Source organism: Pyrgilauda ruficollis, unplaced genomic scaffold (assembly GCF_017590135.1).
Source record: "Pyrgilauda ruficollis isolate IOZ18807 unplaced genomic scaffold, ASM1759013v1 scaffold12, whole genome shotgun sequence".
Classification (NCBI taxonomy): Eukaryota; Metazoa; Chordata; class Aves; order Passeriformes; family Passeridae; genus Pyrgilauda; species Pyrgilauda ruficollis.
Window position 1 is genome coordinate 16,572,926 of NW_024510321.1, and position 19,634 is coordinate 16,592,559.

At 36.7% G+C, this 19,634-nt stretch overlaps 1 protein-coding gene across 2 annotated transcripts in view; it reads left to right on the forward strand.

The window, feature by feature from the left end:
• Window positions 1–19,634, forward strand: part of NEBL (nebulette) — a 249,811-nt gene that overhangs the window by 154,114 nt on the left and 76,063 nt on the right. Inside the window, exons 1-6 of one of the 2 annotated variants that reach the window (XM_041486252.1) lie at window positions 4,527–4,573; window positions 5,109–5,194; window positions 5,972–6,019; window positions 6,117–6,188; window positions 12,512–12,616; window positions 14,808–14,918. The exons of the other annotated variant lie outside the window; for it this stretch is intronic. Coding sequence (XP_041342186.1) covers window positions 4,531–4,573; window positions 5,109–5,194; window positions 5,972–6,019; window positions 6,117–6,188; window positions 12,512–12,616; window positions 14,808–14,918 — 465 coding nt within the window. The 5' untranslated portion in view covers window positions 4,527–4,530. Of the gene's footprint in view, window positions 1–4,526; window positions 4,574–5,108; window positions 5,195–5,971; window positions 6,020–6,116; window positions 6,189–12,511; window positions 12,617–14,807; window positions 14,919–19,634 lie in introns of those variants that run through there. 2 annotated transcript variants of the gene reach the window in all.

Consider the following 19,634-nt stretch of genomic DNA (forward strand, 5'->3'; position numbering starts at 1 on the left):
GGAACTTGTTTATTACCGGCTTCATACCTTTGACCTACAATAATTAATGATTTTAGCTGGGATTTGTAGAAAAATAGAATTTCCAAACTGTATATATTCCTGTATCTTTCTTTCAAAGGATTTAGTTTTGAATAAAATGGAAATTTTGTGAATGGAGAACTTTGATCTTTTATCCAAATTTTCTGCATTAAGAGAAAAGACCTAACTCCCTCTTCTGCTGAATGTGATTTTGCTTTTACAGACACCTCACACGGCACACAGAACAAAAAAAAAAATAAATCTGTTTTGTAGCCATCATCTGTAGAGCAGCCTTAGGAAATCTGAGGCACAAGTTGTAGAGCAGAGGGAAGAAAGCTGGGGTGTGTATTGCCCCACACTGGTCACAGGGCACCAGCTGTTGGCTCTTGGCCATCCCGCACACGGGAGCATCGGGGCTCCGTGTTCTGTAGCTAATAGGAAAAAAATATCCTGACTATTTGTTGTTGTAATGTAGTAATGGAGTTGGGAGTGCTGAGGAGCTCATCTGTTATGCCCCAGAGCTGGTATCTATGGTGGACCACAGCTAGGTGAACACTTGAGGAAGGGGACAGGGGCTTTATGACAAGGAAGGGAAATGCCACCGCAGGCGGGTGGAGTGGATTAAACAGTTGCAGTGCAGTCAAATGTGGCATCTCAGCTCCTGATCCATCAGCTTGCAAAAGGAGCTGTAAGAGGGGTAGATTTTAAGGCTTCTAGTTAAACTGAAAATATTGAGAGAGTGGAAATACCGGATTCCTTCTTGCTGAGGGTTTAATTTCTTGAAAAATGAAAAACTAGGAAAATATAGATAGAACTGTGTATCCAAACTAGAAAATACTGTATTCAGGCTTAAAAAGTATTGTGTAAACATAGTAGGCAATTACAAATATTGGTAGAAAAATGAAATGGATGTTTTGGGGTAGTTTTAATGGCTTATTTGATTTATTTTAATGTATTGTTCCTTATCATAGGTAAGGCTATATCTGCATGGCACAATCCTGTGCCCTGATACGTACTCTCCCTTCTGAATGAGTTCATTCCTCAGGATAATGAGTTGTGTGGGAAAGAGTTTATTAACTCAGGTTACACAGCTTCTGGTATCTAGATTAGATTGGGTATTATTATGTGAAACTAGTTGTGTACCATACAAACATCTGAAATGCTCTGACATCAAAATCCAGTTAGGCTAGGCAAGGTTTGAAAGTGTGAGTTTACAAAAAATGTCTGTTTCTGTATCTATTACACATTGAAAATTCATTAGGTTTTCTGGGATTCAGAATTCAGAATTCTAACATCTCATTTGTATTTGTCCTTAAAAACATCATTGCCACTCTCTGCTTTACCAAAACATTGAATAAAATAACTTATATTGAACGAAAATCCTAGCTTAGAGCTATGAGGTATTTGCAGGTTCTGAAGTGCTGATGATGAGTGCAGTGTTAATGATCTGACAGATACAAACTCGTGGGTAAGGTTTTTCTCTAAATAGAGTCATCTCTTGAATATCTCTAGTTAATGTGAATTGCTATTTCATGTTCAGGGAGGTAAAAACTGGCAGGCTGGGATTCTTGCATTTTTCTGTTTGTGATTGTGGTGCTGATAGACTAACTATGAACTTGCTTATGCAGGGCTGCTAGAACTTCTAGTCTGAGTATTTCTAGAAATGAGAAGTGTTTGAGTCTCAGCACTTAAAAATGCCTTGTGTGGTTTTTGAAAAGACACCACCATCTGTGTTGTGTTGAATTAATTGTAGTTATTTTGGTGATGTCTGCATGTGTCCAGTAAGAACAGAAAATAACATTTTAATTTCAGGAATGTCTGTGGGTTGATTTTTAACTGACTGGAAACAGGATAGCTAAAGCACAACCTTTACCTCTGTTTTTGTTAGGTTTTCAGTCCAGAATTGAAAGGAGTATATTCATAATGTATATACATCTCAGTATAGTGCTGTGCAGATTTCCAACTGAAATAGGTCTTTAGTTTGCAGCCTGTGTTCGAGTACTCCATGAGGAACTCTGCATTAAATAGGTTTGACTTTGTGAGGTTTCTGGTATCTTTACCATGACAAACAGAAGTTCTGCTGTTCTGTGAAGTGATAGACTAGTCCTTTCAGCCAAGCAGTGCATAAGATATTGAGTATATCAGAAGGCTTTTAGGGATTATGCCAGAGAAGTCCAGAGGTATTGTTTGTTCAGGGACACAACTGAGAATCGCTGCTAAGCTGTTATGTGTATCAGGGCCAAAACGAGATGAAGCCTTTTAACTTTCTGGCCTGACAAGTCCCAAATGTATTTCTTGAAAGACTGATAAAGGGACAGGAAGATGGTGGGGCTCTGGCCAGATGTGGACTCAGCTATGTGTGATCAAAGTGGGAAATCTGCCCAGCTGTGTACCTGAGCTATTCACACTCTGGGCCAGCTCACACTCAGGGGGATTTGGGCTCATTTACGCCCCATGTTTCTTCCTCTTCTGCCTCCTCAGCAGATATGTGTTTACATCAAGTACTTGAGTGATGTTCTGTGACAAGAAATAGTACACTGACACATGGAATGATGGCTCTAAGTGCTGGGAGACCAAAATATCTCCTTTCGTAACATAAGCAAAGGTTGTGTATTGCAGGAACAGTGCTTCTGTAAACATTATGTGAAATGTCCTTGCAGGTGTGTGGAAGTAGAAATGTGGAGCTGCACAGCATTTTCATACAAAATTTGAATTAATTCATGTTGGATGCTTCCCTGTAGAACCCATTTGTACACATTTTAAGGTATCTGTAAAACAGTAAGAAATTCTAATTTTGCCATGCCCTGTGTGCATGTAAGTATTGTGGATACACAGCTTAGCACTCCATTACAATGTTTTCTTAAAAATCTCTACAATTGTATTTTGCTTAATCTGTGGTTTCATGCCACAATAAAAGATTATGGATCATTACATTATATATAGCAGAAAATTATTCAGAAGTGTCAGTTTGAAGATTTTGGTAAAATTGCAGATTTTGTAGCTGAAAAGTAATCTATACTACAACATAGTTCATAATTGTTTTGGGGATGTAAAAGCTCAGCATTTTAACTAGGTCTTTATTCAGATTAGATTTAGTATTTTTATAGTAATTTTAGAAATATTGGAAATGTACATGCACATTTGCAGTGCCAAACATTCCTACTGATTCTAGATTATTTATTGCTTCCTATAGAAGTAGCTAAAGCTTCTTTCCCATGCCTGGGAAACAAGGCTAGGTTGGATGGGGCCCTGAGCAGCCTGATCTAGTGGGTGGCACCTTTGCCCATGGCAGGGGGGTTGGAACTGGATTATCTTTAAAGTCCCTTCCTTCCCAAGCCTTTCTATGATTCTTCTTGACTTGCAGGCTGCTGACTGAATCACAGTGCACTTCTAAACCATGCAACTCTTAAATGGTCCTAACAAATTCTTCCCTGAATTATATCTGATATATTACATTTTCAGGCTTGCTTTATTGCACAGTGAATGTTTTCTTATAGTATTCAGTGTTTTGACAAGAGTGAAAAAAAGTGAAACAGGTTTCTATGTCATATAGTATCTTGCTGCCTCTGTTATGTGAAAAGCTGAATTTTAAATAACTTGTGTATGGTTAGTTGTGATTTTTCCCCCTTACTCCCGTTGTGCATAGTTTTATATTTTTCTTTAATATAAGCTGATGAGTTATAGCAGCTGCCTAATGCTTGTATTATGGAAGTTACATGGGGCACAGGGTATTTGAATGCTTAGTTATGTCTGACCCAGATCATGCAAAAAATGAGAAAAAATGAATTGTATCAAAGCTGTTACAGATAGTAGGATAAAAAAAAAAGAATGGAATAGAATAGAATAGTTCTGTTGGAAGGGACTTCCAGTGAATGTGTAGTCCAACTGCCTGATCACTTCACAGCTGACCAAAAGCAATCTTGCAGATTTTGATTATGCAGAAGCTATTGCAGGAAAACCAGAATTAATATGTACGTTTTGGTCTGTCCAGCTGCTGAAAACCCACCAGATATAATGTTAAAAGCATGTTACAAAGCCACACACTTCCCTTTTGCCCCAAAACACAAAGCTTTTTGTGGTAATTTTGGCCATATTTGCTTTCCAGTGCAAAAAATAGCAAAAGATTTCCCTATGTTCAACAAGCTTTGCAGCTACAAATAATTTTCTATATGCTCTTAAATATTTTTCAATGTCTCCACTTAAAAAAAATTAGTAATTATAGGAATGAAAAGTAAGTTAACTGCACTGAAAGCATATACTAGTGGCAATACTATCACAAGAATCCCAAAGTGAAGCTTTAGTGCTGCACTTCTGTCTTGACACTTTTGTAGGTACTCTGTCTCCTTACCATGTGGTCCTTAAAATCATGCATGAGTCAGTTGTACAGATGTATTTGCTGTAGACATGACATTGTACATGTCTGTTGTGCAGTGTATTTGCTGTAGCCATAATCTTCAAAAAAGACCGGTTACTATGAATACTCATAAGACTAAACCATTTGTTTCCAGCAGGATGAAGGATCCTGGACTCCAAAAGCAGTCAGCATATATCACAGGTAATTCTCACCTATGCAACCTAGAGTTCTAGGTTTTAATTGGAACTTTAGCAATGCTGAAAATTCAAACCTGAAATTTAGGAACTTCTATTTGAGAGTGGAATGGAAAGTCTTGAAGCTACTGTACTAATAATGTATAAAGAGTTCTCTCTCTTGGTTTAGGCTGAAAACAGTTCTTGCCTTTGTTCTTAATACTTAATTTTTCAAATTTTTAGACCTTAACTAAATCAAATGCTGTATTTTTTTCTCATCTTTGAAATGTTTCTTTTTCTAAGGAAGTGTGTGTTTTTAAACAGACTCTGGACATTGTGTTGGGCACACGTACTTAACATTCTTTAAAGAATTGTTTTTAAGAGCACTCATTCCTTGTCTCTTTGCCTGATTGCAAAGCTGCGCAGTGGTGAATGACTTTGCTAGATGAACTTCAAACCTCTACAAAATGAGAAATATACAAGCTTCAGTTTAAAAAGAAAAATGATACTAAAATGCTGGTTTCTCCAACCGGTCTTGTAATACCTTCTTGCTTGTTTTACAGAAGTAAACACTGACACTGCACCCATGAACATCAGGATATCTTTCAGTTTCATTGCAGCTGGAGTCAGTGACTTCATACTGAAAAAGGTTGGTTTTTAGACTACAGACCATGACAGTTTCTAACAGTGAAGGAACATACTGTTTGTGTGAATATTTAGCTGTGTATACTTGTAGTACAGACTTGTCTGTATCTCTGCGTGCATGAGTTTAACCTGCAGCTGACATGATTATGGAAAACTTTTAAGGAATTCTATAAGCTTTGTGGAAAAGAAGTAATTCTGAAAAAATCTTCTAGCTGTTACATCTACTGGAAGATGAGAATAGTGTGTAAAAAAGTAACTTTTTTGAAGAAGCCTTATTATTCGGACAGTAAAATTAAATTTTGTCATAGCTGATTTTAGAGTCACTGATGCCTTGAATCTTAAAATTGGGCAGTTTTCCCATAAAGTTAAAGTCAATGTTCCCCTTTTAATCCTGTTAATTTTACTAAATTGCGTACATTACAAATTAACTGCATCACAGTATTTGAATTGTGTTTGTAGTAATTTTAAAAATAGTTGCTGGGGATAGGTCATTTAATTATATTTTATCAGTAAGAAAGTATTAGCTCTGCTGTGAGTGATAGCCAGCAAGGCCATCTGCAATGCCTTTCAGTTCACTCACTCTGAATTGTTCAGATAAAGACTGTCAAGTGCTGCCTAAATAAGGAAGGAGCTGTGGTAGGGTTAAGTGCAGTGGAGGACACAAATGGAGCATTGATTCCAGGCATGCTGGAGGGTCTGAGCTGTTTCCTGCAGCACTGAACCTTTTAAGAGTTTTCATTGTTTCCCACAAAGTATTAAAATGCGAGTGTCTGCCATTCAGGATCTCAGGGAGGATGAAAATGAGGATTGGGAAGAAGAAGAAGAAAAGGTGAGTTAAAGCCCAATAGTTTTGCAAAGTACTTATTTCCTTCTGTCTTTTTCCTCTTTAGGACAATAAACCTGTAATGATTATCTTTCTCTTTCAGATCTTCCTCAAGCCTGTTATTGAGGACAGAAATATGGAACTGGCCCGAAAATGCAGTGAATTAATAAGTGATGTAAGTGATGGTGGCTATTTGCACTCTCATATTTGCATTTCTTCGTTCAAATGCATTTATATTTGATACATATTTTCTCTTAAATATGTACAGTGTAGTGTGTGCCCATCCAAGGCTCAAATAATAAAAGCCCACAAAATAATAGAAAATCACAGATTACTCTGGTACCATAAATTATCGGCCACAGAAGAATGAACTTTTCAGAGTACTTGGATGGTACGAAGCACAGGCCCTAGAAAGGTGTGTTTCAAAATGTGGGTCTCAGGCAGAGGGTGTCTGCCAGGAGAACTCCTTGGCTGCTTTCATCAGGAAAAAGTGGTATTTTTTCTGTTTGTATTCTATGCAATTTAATTGGTTTGAAGAAAACTGGGTTCCAGTATACATAGCTGTAAGGAGGGAAGTTAAAAAGAAAATATAAATTTCTAATGTTATCTTTTGTTTGTGCTGATAGATGTCCAGAACTGCTCAGCATATTGTTATTGACTATGCTCATAGGACAAATCCACTCAAATACTAGAATATCTTTTAAAAATATTTAGCTCTCTAATTCTTGATTTAGTTACTGTAGGTTTTTAAAACTGTGGATCAGTTATATAAACATTATATAAACATCATAAATCAGATCCCAGACATTTTAAATTGGAGTAGATCTGATTGCTTCAATGTAACAGGATCGGATTTACCTTTTTTTCTGTTTCTCTCTGGGACAGTGTGTTGAAAAAAGTAACTTTGTCCTTTCATGGGGGCACTCTTTACACCACATGGGTGTAGAGAATGATATTTCTCCTGTGAGAAAGCTGTGACAGGAGAGGAGACCTTCCTGAGGAGAGAGTGACTTACTTCAACAAATATTCTAAAGAAACCAAAAAATGGCATCGGACTTGTGCTGTAATATGATATTTAGGTTCGGGTTGTTAATTTAATGGGAATAGAACATACAGAATCTACATTTTAGGTATAAATTTTTAGGGGTTGTGTGTCAGAAAAGAAGAGTTAACTCAGAAGAGCAGTATCTGGGATGTGAGAAGTTACACGTGTGGGATGTGTTACAGTGCTGGCTTGAAAGTGTGACTTGACAAGGTCAAAGTTTCCTCTTTCCTCTTGTCCATACAGTTCCTACTTCAGTTTTCACAGAAAGAGTGCTGAAAATTGGATAGATCCTTAAGAGAAGCTACCAAGATGACTCCTTTGTAAACTCAACCTACTTTAGGAAGCAGTAGAAATTTATAATATTTTTACTAATAGATATATACATGCTTTCTTTGGGAAAAAGGGCATATGGTGTGTTAAGTGCCTGTCAACTCTTCTAAAGGCAAAAATGAAAATGGACCTGAAGCACTTATATGACCCAATATACATTTATTGCATCCATGCAGCTTCTTTCTAAACATGGTCACTGTTCTTAAAGAAAAAAACTCCTTGAAAAATGCTGAAGAAATTTTTCTTTAACTGAAAAGGAATTATTACTCTGCTGTGTACCCATTAGGAGTAATGTTGGCTGTGGCTCTTAATTAATGGATAAATGGAGTGGCTGTATTTTCTTGGACTTTCTGCAGGGACTTGAGAGCTAAGGTGAATAGCTAAGTCAAGCCAGGCTTCTCCTGCTTATAATGGTTCAGGGATGTGGGCTTTTGCTGAAAACTTGTGATGCATTTAGCCTGCAAGTGTGTTAGATTTTCCTTGAGATATGTCAAGCATAATGGCAAAGTGTTATTAATGCTTTCAAAGCAAGAACAATATATAATGGTCCAGACCAGTCTAATTTCAAAAAAGAGGCTCTTTGTTTAAAAATAACATCCAGCTTTGGGGCTTTATTCAACCTCTGATGAAATCAGTAGGTTTTTCTTCATTGGCTTGAATGGAATATGCATAGAATATGAATTTTGTTTCCCGGAATTTTTGCTATGTTGGAATTTCTCATGACCAGTGAAGTCCTTTGTATCTGGGTATAAATTCTTCACCCTGCACACTTCGTTGTGGAGACTAATAAATTGCAAAGAGTTTGCATTCTTACCTTCAATTTTTTTACTTGCTGACATTCAGAACTTTTAATATATTCCTTATTCTTTTTAGCATGAACCTTTCCACATACTACTATTTGTGTGGATTTATGATTGGTGTACATTTGTACATTTTATTTGTATAGTGGTTTCATGGCGCTTTCGGTTTGGCCCTTTAGATGACCTTGGGGGGAGCAGCCTGTGTCCTTGCTGGCCACGAGACTGGGTGATTGTCCTTTTCTGATGGTGGAGCTGTCAGCACATCTTGTCCATCAGAAGGCAGAGCCTTCATCTGCACATGCCTGAGATACTGGGCTTGTATTATGCTTGCCCTGCATTCTTTGCAGGCTGACTTTAATTTGGCAATATGGTTTTGAAAAAGTGTTACACTGGCAGTCCTTGGTGAATCTCTAATTGCCAGCCTTGAGCTGTACATAGGGGAAGCTGTGAAGTGTTTATTTGCTCCCGTTCTTGAGAAAATCCCCAGTTTCATTTGAGGTTGGCAGATGTTTGTTCTGTGGCTGTGATACCCCCTGGATTGTTTCTCTCGACAGTCGTTCCATTTAATCTCCCTTATTATGAAATTTTATTCCACAGATGTTTTCAAAACTGTCATGTGTGTTTGATTTATATGAATTGCCTTCCTCTCCAGGCCTTTTCTCTTTCACATTGAAATCGAGCTCGTCCATTTGCTTGTAGTGTATTTTCATCTCTTCTTTGTTTTGATTATGTGGTGGGATGTTGTCAGTATAGTTATAAGCAGAGATGGGAACAATTACAGAAGGTAATTGACCAAACTATTATAATCCTTTATGGAATGGCAGACACCACCTTCTGAAGATTCTGCTGAATTGTGGTGATGAGTGGTACCAGCACTTGTTTTCCTCTAAAGCAAAAAATAGGACTGCTTGCTATTTATCTGTCCTTGCACAGAGTCCAGCTTAGGTTTAGGAAGTCTCTGTTGTAAAGCAAAGTCCAAAAAGACCTAGAGCCAATAGTGGAAACACTGTGCCAAACTAACAGGGTTTTGACTACCTAATTCTGGGTGCAGCCGTTCACCCGGACTCACAGCCTCTAAATCAAGAGGACCTTGAGTTTGAAACTGTGGGAGATCACTAAAATACTATGTATTTTAATAGTAATACTGTATGCCTGCCATTTTCTCATGCTTTACTCTAGGTTCCTATGGCCACAGAGAAAGGATTCTGTATTAGATGAATCTGTGCTCTGACACAGTCCTTAGTCTTATAAGAGATTATAAATTCAGAAATGTTGGTTTGGAAAGTGAATACTTAGTGGAAGGAAGTTTCCTTTTGTTCTAGCATAAAAGCTAGATAAGAAGGTTCAGACATTTTTATTGTTTTTCTAAACAAAAATGGGTGTTTTAGATATGACAGTTCTACAGTGGATCTTGGCAGGATGACTCTTGACATGGTTACACCATTGATGTTAAGATTATTAAAAATAGCTTTTGTGTATATATTCATATTACAGTTAGATGAGCATGTGTCCCTGAATAAAAGGAATGGAGGCTGCTTGGATTATGCTGTTACCATTGAAGTCTTTCCTTTAGCCCACAGTCTCCCTTCTGTTTCTCGCCCTGAAAAAGGCTGGTGGAACAGGCCATGGGTGAGATGAATTTTCTTGGTGAACCAGGAAACTTTGGCTTAAAGGTTGGATGCCCTTGTTTTATAAAGTTGATCTTCCCATATAATAACCATTAAGAAAAAAAATGCAGCTTGAAACTTAATGTTTTGGTGGTTGTCTAGGAATTTTAATCCACTTTACTGGATAGTTGTGCCGTGGTCAGAAGTAGTTTTATGATGAGTCAGGGAGAAGAAAAGGATCTGGAGAGAACTATGAAAAATTGGGCCTTTAGTGAGCTATTGAACTTCAGAAGTATATTGAAAGAGCAGTGGCTCCAGGCTATCATTTGCAAATTCTTCCTATTTGTTTTTTTTCACAAGGCTTACCAGATCTGCTCAACGTAAACAGCATATTTTGTGGTGAGGGGTAAGCCACTCGCAGGCAAAATTTCCTATTCAATATTTAAGACATCTGAATTTGTAATTACTGACTTTGAAGAGAAATATTAGCTTCTCTGCCTGTTCATTCCATTCATTGGTTATGTTTGAATCATAGGCAAGCTCTTGAATATCTTCCTTGCATCATTTACACTAAATATGTTTTATAACTGCAGATGTCATGACTTCATTATACGTGTCCCGTTTCATCTTCCATCTTTCTGATTCCAAGAAATGTAGACAATACTGTAGCAGAATGGAGTTTGTTGGATCAGAATTTGACCAAACGTTTTATTATATGTTCTCTCTAAATTGCATATTTGAGTCTGTATGGGTTACTATAACAAATGTGAATAATAAACGATTAAGGAGGTGGCATTAGTCATTTACTGCTTTCAATTCTTTTGAAAGCATGACTTCTACAGCAGAACAGCTTTGTTTCTTCTAGTCATGTTCTGTCATTTCCCCCAATTAAGAGATACCTTAGGAAGCTTTCGTGTTTGATTCTTGAATGTAATTATTGCTCTGCAATTAAAATGGATATAATTACAGTCAGCTTTCAGATATCTGTGGATGATTTATCTAAGTTATTAGCAAAAAGACTGTCTTCTCTGCCAGAGTCACAGCTTTACAGGAATTTCTACTGGGAATACCATCAAACTCACCCAGTAGACAGTCAGCTCTGTAAACTTCCAACGCATGTGTGCAGGTTGGACAGTAAGTGCCTGCTCATATTTATCATGAAAGTGTCTTTTTTGTGTGTTGCTCTGTGGTTACCTGTGTGTATGATGTCACAACAGATTACATGAACCACTGGCTTTGTGAGTAAAGTCATGACACAGTACTGTTGCCCATTGTTCACCAAAAGGTTTTCTTTGAGAATAGACTGTAATTCACAAAAGCAGACAATGTGATTTGGAAGTGATGTGTAGATTCTCTCAGTAGTCCAAATCTGAATGAGGTCAATATCAAGCAAAATTGGTTCCTGTGTGAGTATAAAGTAGTCATGAATTTGAGATGAATTTGGCATTATGTAATCCATTTTTCAGTAGACACAAACTTTGCCTTAGAAAGCACAGGAGCTGATTCTGTGTAAGCTGCCATCCTTCTCGTAAGTTTTCCAAGTCCCTGTAGAGGAGCGTACACTAGAACTTGTGATATCCATTAGGGATTCAGAGAAAGAGGATATTAAGGCTGCATATTTCTGTAATGCTCAGATGCAGATCATATTGCTTCTGTCAGTGCTTGTCAGCAAGTCTAGAGTACATAAATTTGAGCTGCTGTTAGGCAGAATGTGAAAATGAGGTTAGAGAAATGGTAGCAGATAATAACCATGAAAGCTTAGTACTAAATAATTCAATTTGAATTGATCTAAACAATTCTCTTTACAAAGAAAGAAATGTCACGGAAAGCATCTAAGGCTATCCATGTAAAGTGTCTGTTGTTAAAACTTACTTAGTGCATCTCATCATAATTCACCATCTTTCTTCATGCAGTTCGTATATGATGAATGTTCCTACACGTTAACCATGTCCATAGATTTTATCCTTCTTGCAGTCTCACTAATACAAACAATAACTGTGACTTCAGCAACACTCATATGATTATTAGACCTGCCCATACTGTTTGCCCCATTGTAAGAAAAAGGTTGGTTGCTTAAATTTTTTTTTTTTTTGCCAAATATATCATAGTGATTTTTTTTTTTAATTTTCCATGGTTTCCTATGTGCACACACATTTTAAAAAATGCCTCAATTTAAACTTTGGTTGGTCTTAAAGAAATTCTGTAATTACTTGAATGCCATGAGAGTTGGGTGCTTTGTAGGCAATGGTTTGGCAGTGGCCTCCTGAATTTATTCATATAACTCTTGGATTCATAAAGGGGCATTTGATGATATACAGATTCTGTGCTTGCTAGGTCTGTGTTAGAAGTTAAACAATTTTTATCTTTGAGATCAAGGATCAAGGAGATCAATTATTCCATTCGTCTTTCTTTAGAGATACTGAAACATCTACAACAGTCGTGAAAATGTGCTCTAGATGTAGAGAAAAATCCTGTCTTTTTCATCTATATTATTAAAGAGTTCTGTGACTTTTACATAGCCCTGGTAATGTGCGTGAGAACTCGTAGCTTCTCTTTATGGTTTAATTTGATCCAGCCGGAGGTATTTGCAAGCTGTCCAGCACAGTATCCATGAATAAAATAGAAATAATAAAAAAATAAACAAAAATAACCGATGTTTGCTTTCATGTGTGTGTGTTTTTAAGAACAATTAAACTTCTTTTTCTTCTCTTTGTAGATACACTATAAAGAAGAGTTTAAAAAATCTAAAGGCAAGTGCATATTTGTACCTGACACCCCGCAGCTAAAACATGTGAAAAGCCTTGGTGCTTTTATTTCTGAGGTAAGATCTAAAAGACTGAAAAATTTTCTTGGCTTCTTATCCTTCCTAAAACCTCTTTCAATTGAGTACTGTGATTTTTAGCAGGGGAAGGATGGCTTATTTCAAATAATAATTCTGTTTAAGGCTGAAGTGAATTCAAAGGCTGTAATTAATGTGTGCTGCAATGTGAATAATAATAATGATTTGGAATTATATGACACTTATTTTGGGATTTGAAGATACTTTATTAATGGTTCTGAGCAAGTCATAGCTATCCCGTTTTATGTTTGGATAAACTGAGGAATAGGAAAAGAAAGTACTTTTTCTGCAGTGATAAGGTTTGCAAATTACACCTGTGCAAAATTTCCCTGCTGTGGCGATTTCACAGCCTGATATCAAACAGAAGGAGACAAGGAAAATGTTTCCATGCTATCATCCCTGTCCTCCTTCAGCAAGAGGGCTGGGGCAGACATCAGGTCAGTACCATCAGTGCACTTGCATGTCTGTCTGTGTGTCTATCTGTCTGTCTATCTGTCTGTCTATCTGTCTGTCTATCTATCTATCTATCTATCTAGCTATCTATCTATCTATCTATCTCTGCATACCTGTGACATGTGCACACACACACAACTGTGGTGGCAAAGGAAGATCAACGGCTTCCAAAGTGTCAGAGCAGCATTTACTGCCAGCTCTTCATGTCCCAGGTACAAGGTGCTGTAGGATTGCATCTCTGATTATTTTCCACAGGTCAGAGCAGCAGCAGAAGTTTCACCAGAGAGGTTTCACCTTTATTTAGGAATCGCTGGTTCTGAGTGGCTTTTCTGTCACTGTGGCCCTTCAAAAAATTAAAATTTCGGTGTCTCATTTTTTGTGCCACTTTTATGATTATAATAAAGAAGTCCCAGTTTGCTGTCTGAGGTTCCATAACTTATATACGTTCTAAATTCTCTTTATGATATACAGCAATTTGCTCAGTAGCTTTCAATATAAATGCATCTAATGAATATTTTTCTTGTATTTATCTTCCTGTTTTCTGGGAAGGAGTGGCATGTCCCAAGGGAAGTAAATCTCATGTAATTGCACTATGTAAGAGACAGACTATTGTAGTCTACAGAAATACAGTATATAGAGAGTATTTATCTACTCTATCTGATTGCAGAGAATCTGCTGCTAATTATTAATCAGAGATTTAGAGATATAAAAATATTCTAAAATGTTAAACCATGTAGGTTTGATATTACCACACTTTTGAGCACTCTGTCTGTTTATTGCAGCATTACCTGAAGCCAATGATGTGATGGATGGTTTATCTTGTAAATTACTGACCTCTAGTGTCCCATCACCTGTATGTGCAAATCTTGGGCACTAACATTCTTAACAGCACATCCACTTCAGTGAAAAAGAGCCCTCTGTTTTGTGGAACAGCAACAAATATTACAGCAAATTATTGATATGTATACTTATAATGTATTTGGGGAATTAGTCTCTACTGAAGAACTGTATATTTCACAGTAATTAAGTGACATTAGACAGTATAATTGAAAATATTTTTGGTATTTATGATTACTTTCACAGCAGTGTTGCCATTATTGTTTTATGAACTTGGAAGACTTAGATCTGAAGCAAAAGCCTCGTACATTTTGAGCTATTGTTCTGGTATCTCCTGTAAAACCCCTTTGTGCTGCCAATACTGAATACTGGAGGAAACACAGGATAAATAAAACGTAATTTAAAAATGAGACTGGAATAGGAACAGATGAAACAGAAATGATGGCAGGCAGGCAAACTTCAGTGTTCCTCCCCTTACTAGCTACATTTAATTGCTGGTACTTACTAGTTGGTAAAATATTTATGGGCCACCTCTCATTTGCTCCCATTGTTCAGGACTCTGGAAAAGAGAAATAGGAAAAGTAATTTTTGGATTTGGAAATTGGAAAATGATCTGAGAAAGGATAGAAGAAACAGCCTTACTTATTTTGTTTTGTATTTCCACCAAAATTATTGAATTTAATTAGTAGATATTTTACACTGCTTTGTGAATTAGGCACATCCCCATAAAGTATAATTTAAAGTTGTTTTCCTAGAAAGCAAGTGACAGTTAATGAAATGTTTCCAGTTCTGGTCTATGCCATTTTATTTACTAGAAAAAATAAGTAGTATGTTTACTGTATCTCCATTTTTGCATTTTATGTCACCTTTTTCTGCCCTCTAGGTGAAATATAAAGGAGCTGCTAAGAAAGACCTTTCCAACTCTCTCTATCAGCAGATGCCAGCCACAATTGACAGTGTATTTGCGAAAGAATTAATGCACCTTCAGAGCAAGGTACAACTTTAGAATTGCAAAAATGATTTTTAGATTAACTGTGTGTCAGAATAAGTACACTTTAAACAAAATATTTGAACGGTCACTTGATTGTCTGCTTGATTTATTTGGGTGAGCTTGTCATCCAGAGTTATCACCATAGCTTTTTAAATTCAAAAACTACTCATTTTTAAAATGTTGACAATTTTATTCATGTTTATTAAATATGCATTTAAAAGTTGGTAGTGCATTCCTTGATTCAATGAAATCCATGAATGCAATAAGGAATTATTGAATTCAGTGACATTGCATGGTCCTTATAGAATGGGTGAATCTTATATAACTTTTTCCAGTTGGGTGTTGTATTAGCTATATAAAACATTTGATGCTGAAGGCAAAAGAAAAGAAAACTGCTTTAATGACTTCTAAAGGCACTTAGTGGTAGCAGTAAATGTATTTCTGATGATCTGCATACTACTACTTAAAACAAATTTTATACAATTAAAATACGAAATCAAGTATATTGAATATAGTGTAAAGCTTGTAAACAACGAGTAAAATAGTAAATTCCCATTCAGTTGCCTTCAAGGACTCAAAAATATAATACCCTAAGAGTAGGCAGGTGACCCTTCACTTCCACTGATCCCAGTGGAATTGTGAATGTTAAGCATGTGTAATAAGAATGAGGCTCCAGATTTTCATTGTTACTCATGAGAATTACATTGAATAGATGGTCATGGCTTTCTGTCCACTAAGCATTTCCATGGTTTTCTTGTTTTTGCTTTCTCCTCTCTTAAATATATCAACTACATATAGTTTAAAACAGCCAGTGCGTGAAGGGAGCACGCTTCTAAATCCATAATATTGATTGTATCTCAATATGCATTCTTGTAATGCAGTGACACTTTTTCAGACAAAGGAAAATATTAATAAAAAAAGAATGGACTAAAATTTCAGGACAGCTTGTGGAGAAATGTTTTGATATAAAACATTATGTTAAGGCTATATTAAGCAAATACCATAGCACATTTTAGTTTCCAGAATTTGAAAAGGAACATATACACACAAGTTAAAGCACCACAGTAGCTGAAATGGCATTTATGTGACATTTCATTGTAAAGTGAGTGATTAGAAGAATTATAGTAAAGATAAATTGGGAATTAAACTTGTATAACGTTTTTAAGCCATTAGCTTGATTTATAAAACATTAGTTAACCATTTTGCCACATATTTACTCCCAAATTCATTCCAAATTATTGCATTCTACATTAGTTTACACAAATGAGGTTAATTAACACTGGTGATGTGGCAGAAAAGATAAATAACTGAAGCTAAAAATAAAACTATTGGTTCATAAAAAAATCCTTTTAAGGAAAAGACTGACATTTTTATTTGGTAGTTTTTGAAGGCTTTTTTCAATCATATCACAGTTCTAGAGAAAAAAATCTGCATATAGACTGAGTTATATTTAAACACAAATTTTTTCCCACAAAATTCATACTATCCCCTTAGGAGTAGATGCATTATAAATCATAATATACCATAAAACCTAAAGATACGCTGACACATTTTTCCAACTTGTGGTTTACTGCTGCAATGGACCTGAATTTAATGCTACTTTGAGAGAGCTCTCAGGGGATTTTCTAGTGAAAAATCTTCTCCACAGTATTCAAATCTAATCCACATTGTGCCTATCACTGCAGTACCTAAGTAGCTAATACAAGGATTTCAGATTTCATCTGGGTCAGGGTATGGCAGAGGGGGCTTCTGCTGCATCTGTCTAGCTGGAATTGTGAATTTACAGGTCATCACTTCAGGAGGAGACTACAGATATTCCACAGGAAGGAGAGAGAACAGCACCAGCTGCCCATTGCTCCAGCTCTGCTCCAAAAAGGCTGCCGCAAACACAGAATTGCAGTCTGGTTCTGAGTTATAGTAACCTGATTTTAAAATAGGTGCTGATTTCCCAAGAGGTGGAAAATACGAGTATTTGTTCTCCCTACCCACATTAGAACAAATTTACACCTTTGACTCCCTTTTCATTGTTCTTGGATGCAATGCTGGGCTGGAATGCTTTTGTGGGCAGATCAAGCAGGACTCCTTGCTCTGTGGTGCCATGTCCTTGGCAGGATCCACAGCCTCATATGCCAAGCAGGTGCATTGGGACTGGAGGATCATGGTGGGGAAGAAAGAGACCCTGACTTTCCCAGAGGCTGGGTGCCCCTGGCAGAGGATCTCCTTGCACAGGTGTGTCCCCCACAAATGGGCTCTCCCCTGGTGCAAAGTTTGCTCCTGAAATGGTGCTTCTGTGCTGCTGCTGCCCAGCAGCCTTGTCTTCAGCCTACCTAGATCCCTCCCAGTGTATTAATCTGATACACAATTTCAGATCACACATATGATTTAGGAACTTGGAGGCAACTAGGGGAAATACCCTGTTTTTCTCAAGGAGTTATACCCCACCTACAGCTGCCCTCCACTGTCCTCTCCAGAGCCAACAGGCTACCACAGCACCATTGACCACATTTGCATTCTTTAACTCTTGTGGCAATTGTCAGTGATTTCAGCTGAGCCAGATATCCTCCTTCAGGGCTCCTGCCATGCAGTGTCAGCACTGACATAAGGATCTTGCTGTAATGGAGAGTATAGCACCCTGACACATGTGGTTCTCTTCCTCTGGAGCCTGAATCATACTCAATTCTGTCTTCAAGATACTCAGGAAAGCCTGAAACAAGACTTCCTGCTGGCCTTTGCATGAAACCCATGTTTGCTCTTTTGTGTTTTATGTAGAACTGGCATGAAGAAGGAAATAAATACCCATAAAGAATGACATCTATCCAAAACTGTAAAAAAGAAAATTAAAAAAATCCCAATGCTGTTTATGGGAAAAATGTTTCAGGAAAATGAAAAAGAAGTTTCACAGTCCCACATACTTGGGTGGCTTTTATAATTTAAGTTTTTTTCCTCTTCACAGAAAATTTGACTGTGGCCTTCTAAATGCCTTTGTTGAGAGTGAGCAGCCAGATTTCCTCCCTCTCTCACTTTTGTCATAGTTGTCCCCAGGGTATGCTAAAAAGAGGAGAAGCCCCTGTCATCTCTGAATAACTTGACTCTCCTTATCAGCCTACAAAGCTCTCATCAATTTCCCTGATTCTTGCAGTGAGAAAATAAATTTGATGAGAGCAGTCTAGGTAGGGAGCCTTCATTTTGATTTTTCTTAAAGGAAATGGAAATTTTTGGAGAAATTGCAGTATTCCTGTGGAAAATACTGCTGAAGGAAAATTTCTGATCGTTGCTAGCTCTGTGCCAAATCTTTTTTTTGTTTGAAGATCAGTATGCTGAATACTCCCTTATGTAGAACAATATTTTTCTTAATACAGTGTCACAAACAATGATAAAGGTATTTAAAATTGTTTGGGGGAAACAGTGTTGAAAAAAAACCAAGCACTTCATCACTTTTTTCATCACTTTATTTCTGCCATAAGAAGTGATTGCACTGTTTTTATTCTTATCTAAAAGGGCAAACTGAAGGCAGTTTAATTTTCTACTTTGCACAGGGCAGTATCTCAAAGAGTCAATGTTGAACAGTATTTCCTGTTTCTTTATAAAGGTGATGAGCCAAGACAATCTTAAACAATGTTTTCAACTTCCAGAGGAAGTTTCAGAGGGGTTTTTTACTACAGTAAAAATTTTGGTGTTTATTGCATAATTTCCCTACACATTATCAATTTGTTTTATATAATTTTTCAGGGTTTTTTATGGTAGGAAATGTCATATTCAAGATTTCCTCTCTTTTATGGTGGCAGGTATTAGTCTTCTGGACTTCTATAGTTCTGTTTTACACAATTACATTGGATAATCTAATTCTCTGTATGGAGATTAAAGTGATGTTTTTGGTGTTCTTGAACATTTCCTTCTACGAAATCCTACTTTATGGATATTAAGTTCAGAGCACATCTTACTGACTATAAATGAAAATAGAAATAAAAATGTAATAGTGTTTAATGTGAGCCAAAACAGGGGGTCAGTCAGAGCTGGGTTAAAAGAACAAAAAACCTTCCTTAATGCAGCTTCCTATTGACACATTGGTGTAAAAGAGAGAAAAAAATAAAAAATGAGTACTTACAAATTGGTTCAATCTGAAGTAATACCTACTTAAATAATTGCCTTGTATTTCTCAAGTTAATAAATGGCACCACTACAGGGTAAAGGTTATGTCAGTGACCTATAATGCTTGATCTCTGCGTAGAGTAGTTTCATATGTAGATTTGATTAAGGAAATTCAGTTTAGCTAAAACTTGAAAATTAACATGAGTTGAGAAATAAATGTATGCATACTAACCTATAAAATAATGTTATAAGAATATTGATGAAATAATGATAAATATCTTTTCATGCTTACTTGGAAGCGATTTACAAATCTGGGAATAGTTCTGCACTAAACTGTTCCAAACTAAACTAGACAGCCATTGAACCCCTCCTAGCCTAGGATTGCAACAAGATACTTCAGTGAGTTAATGAAAATAATGGGAAAAGATAGGAAGAACAGATGCCAAAGCAAGTAAAATATTGCTACATTAAGTTAAAGAAATGGTCATCCTTTCCCAAGACAGCGGATACTCATAATTTCTGCTCAGTTTCTCATGCTGAGAGTTGATGTGTTACTGTGTTTTCATATCTTGGTTACATAGCCCATTCACCAAGGGAAAAACAGAGCTCCTGAACCAGCGAAATGGCAAT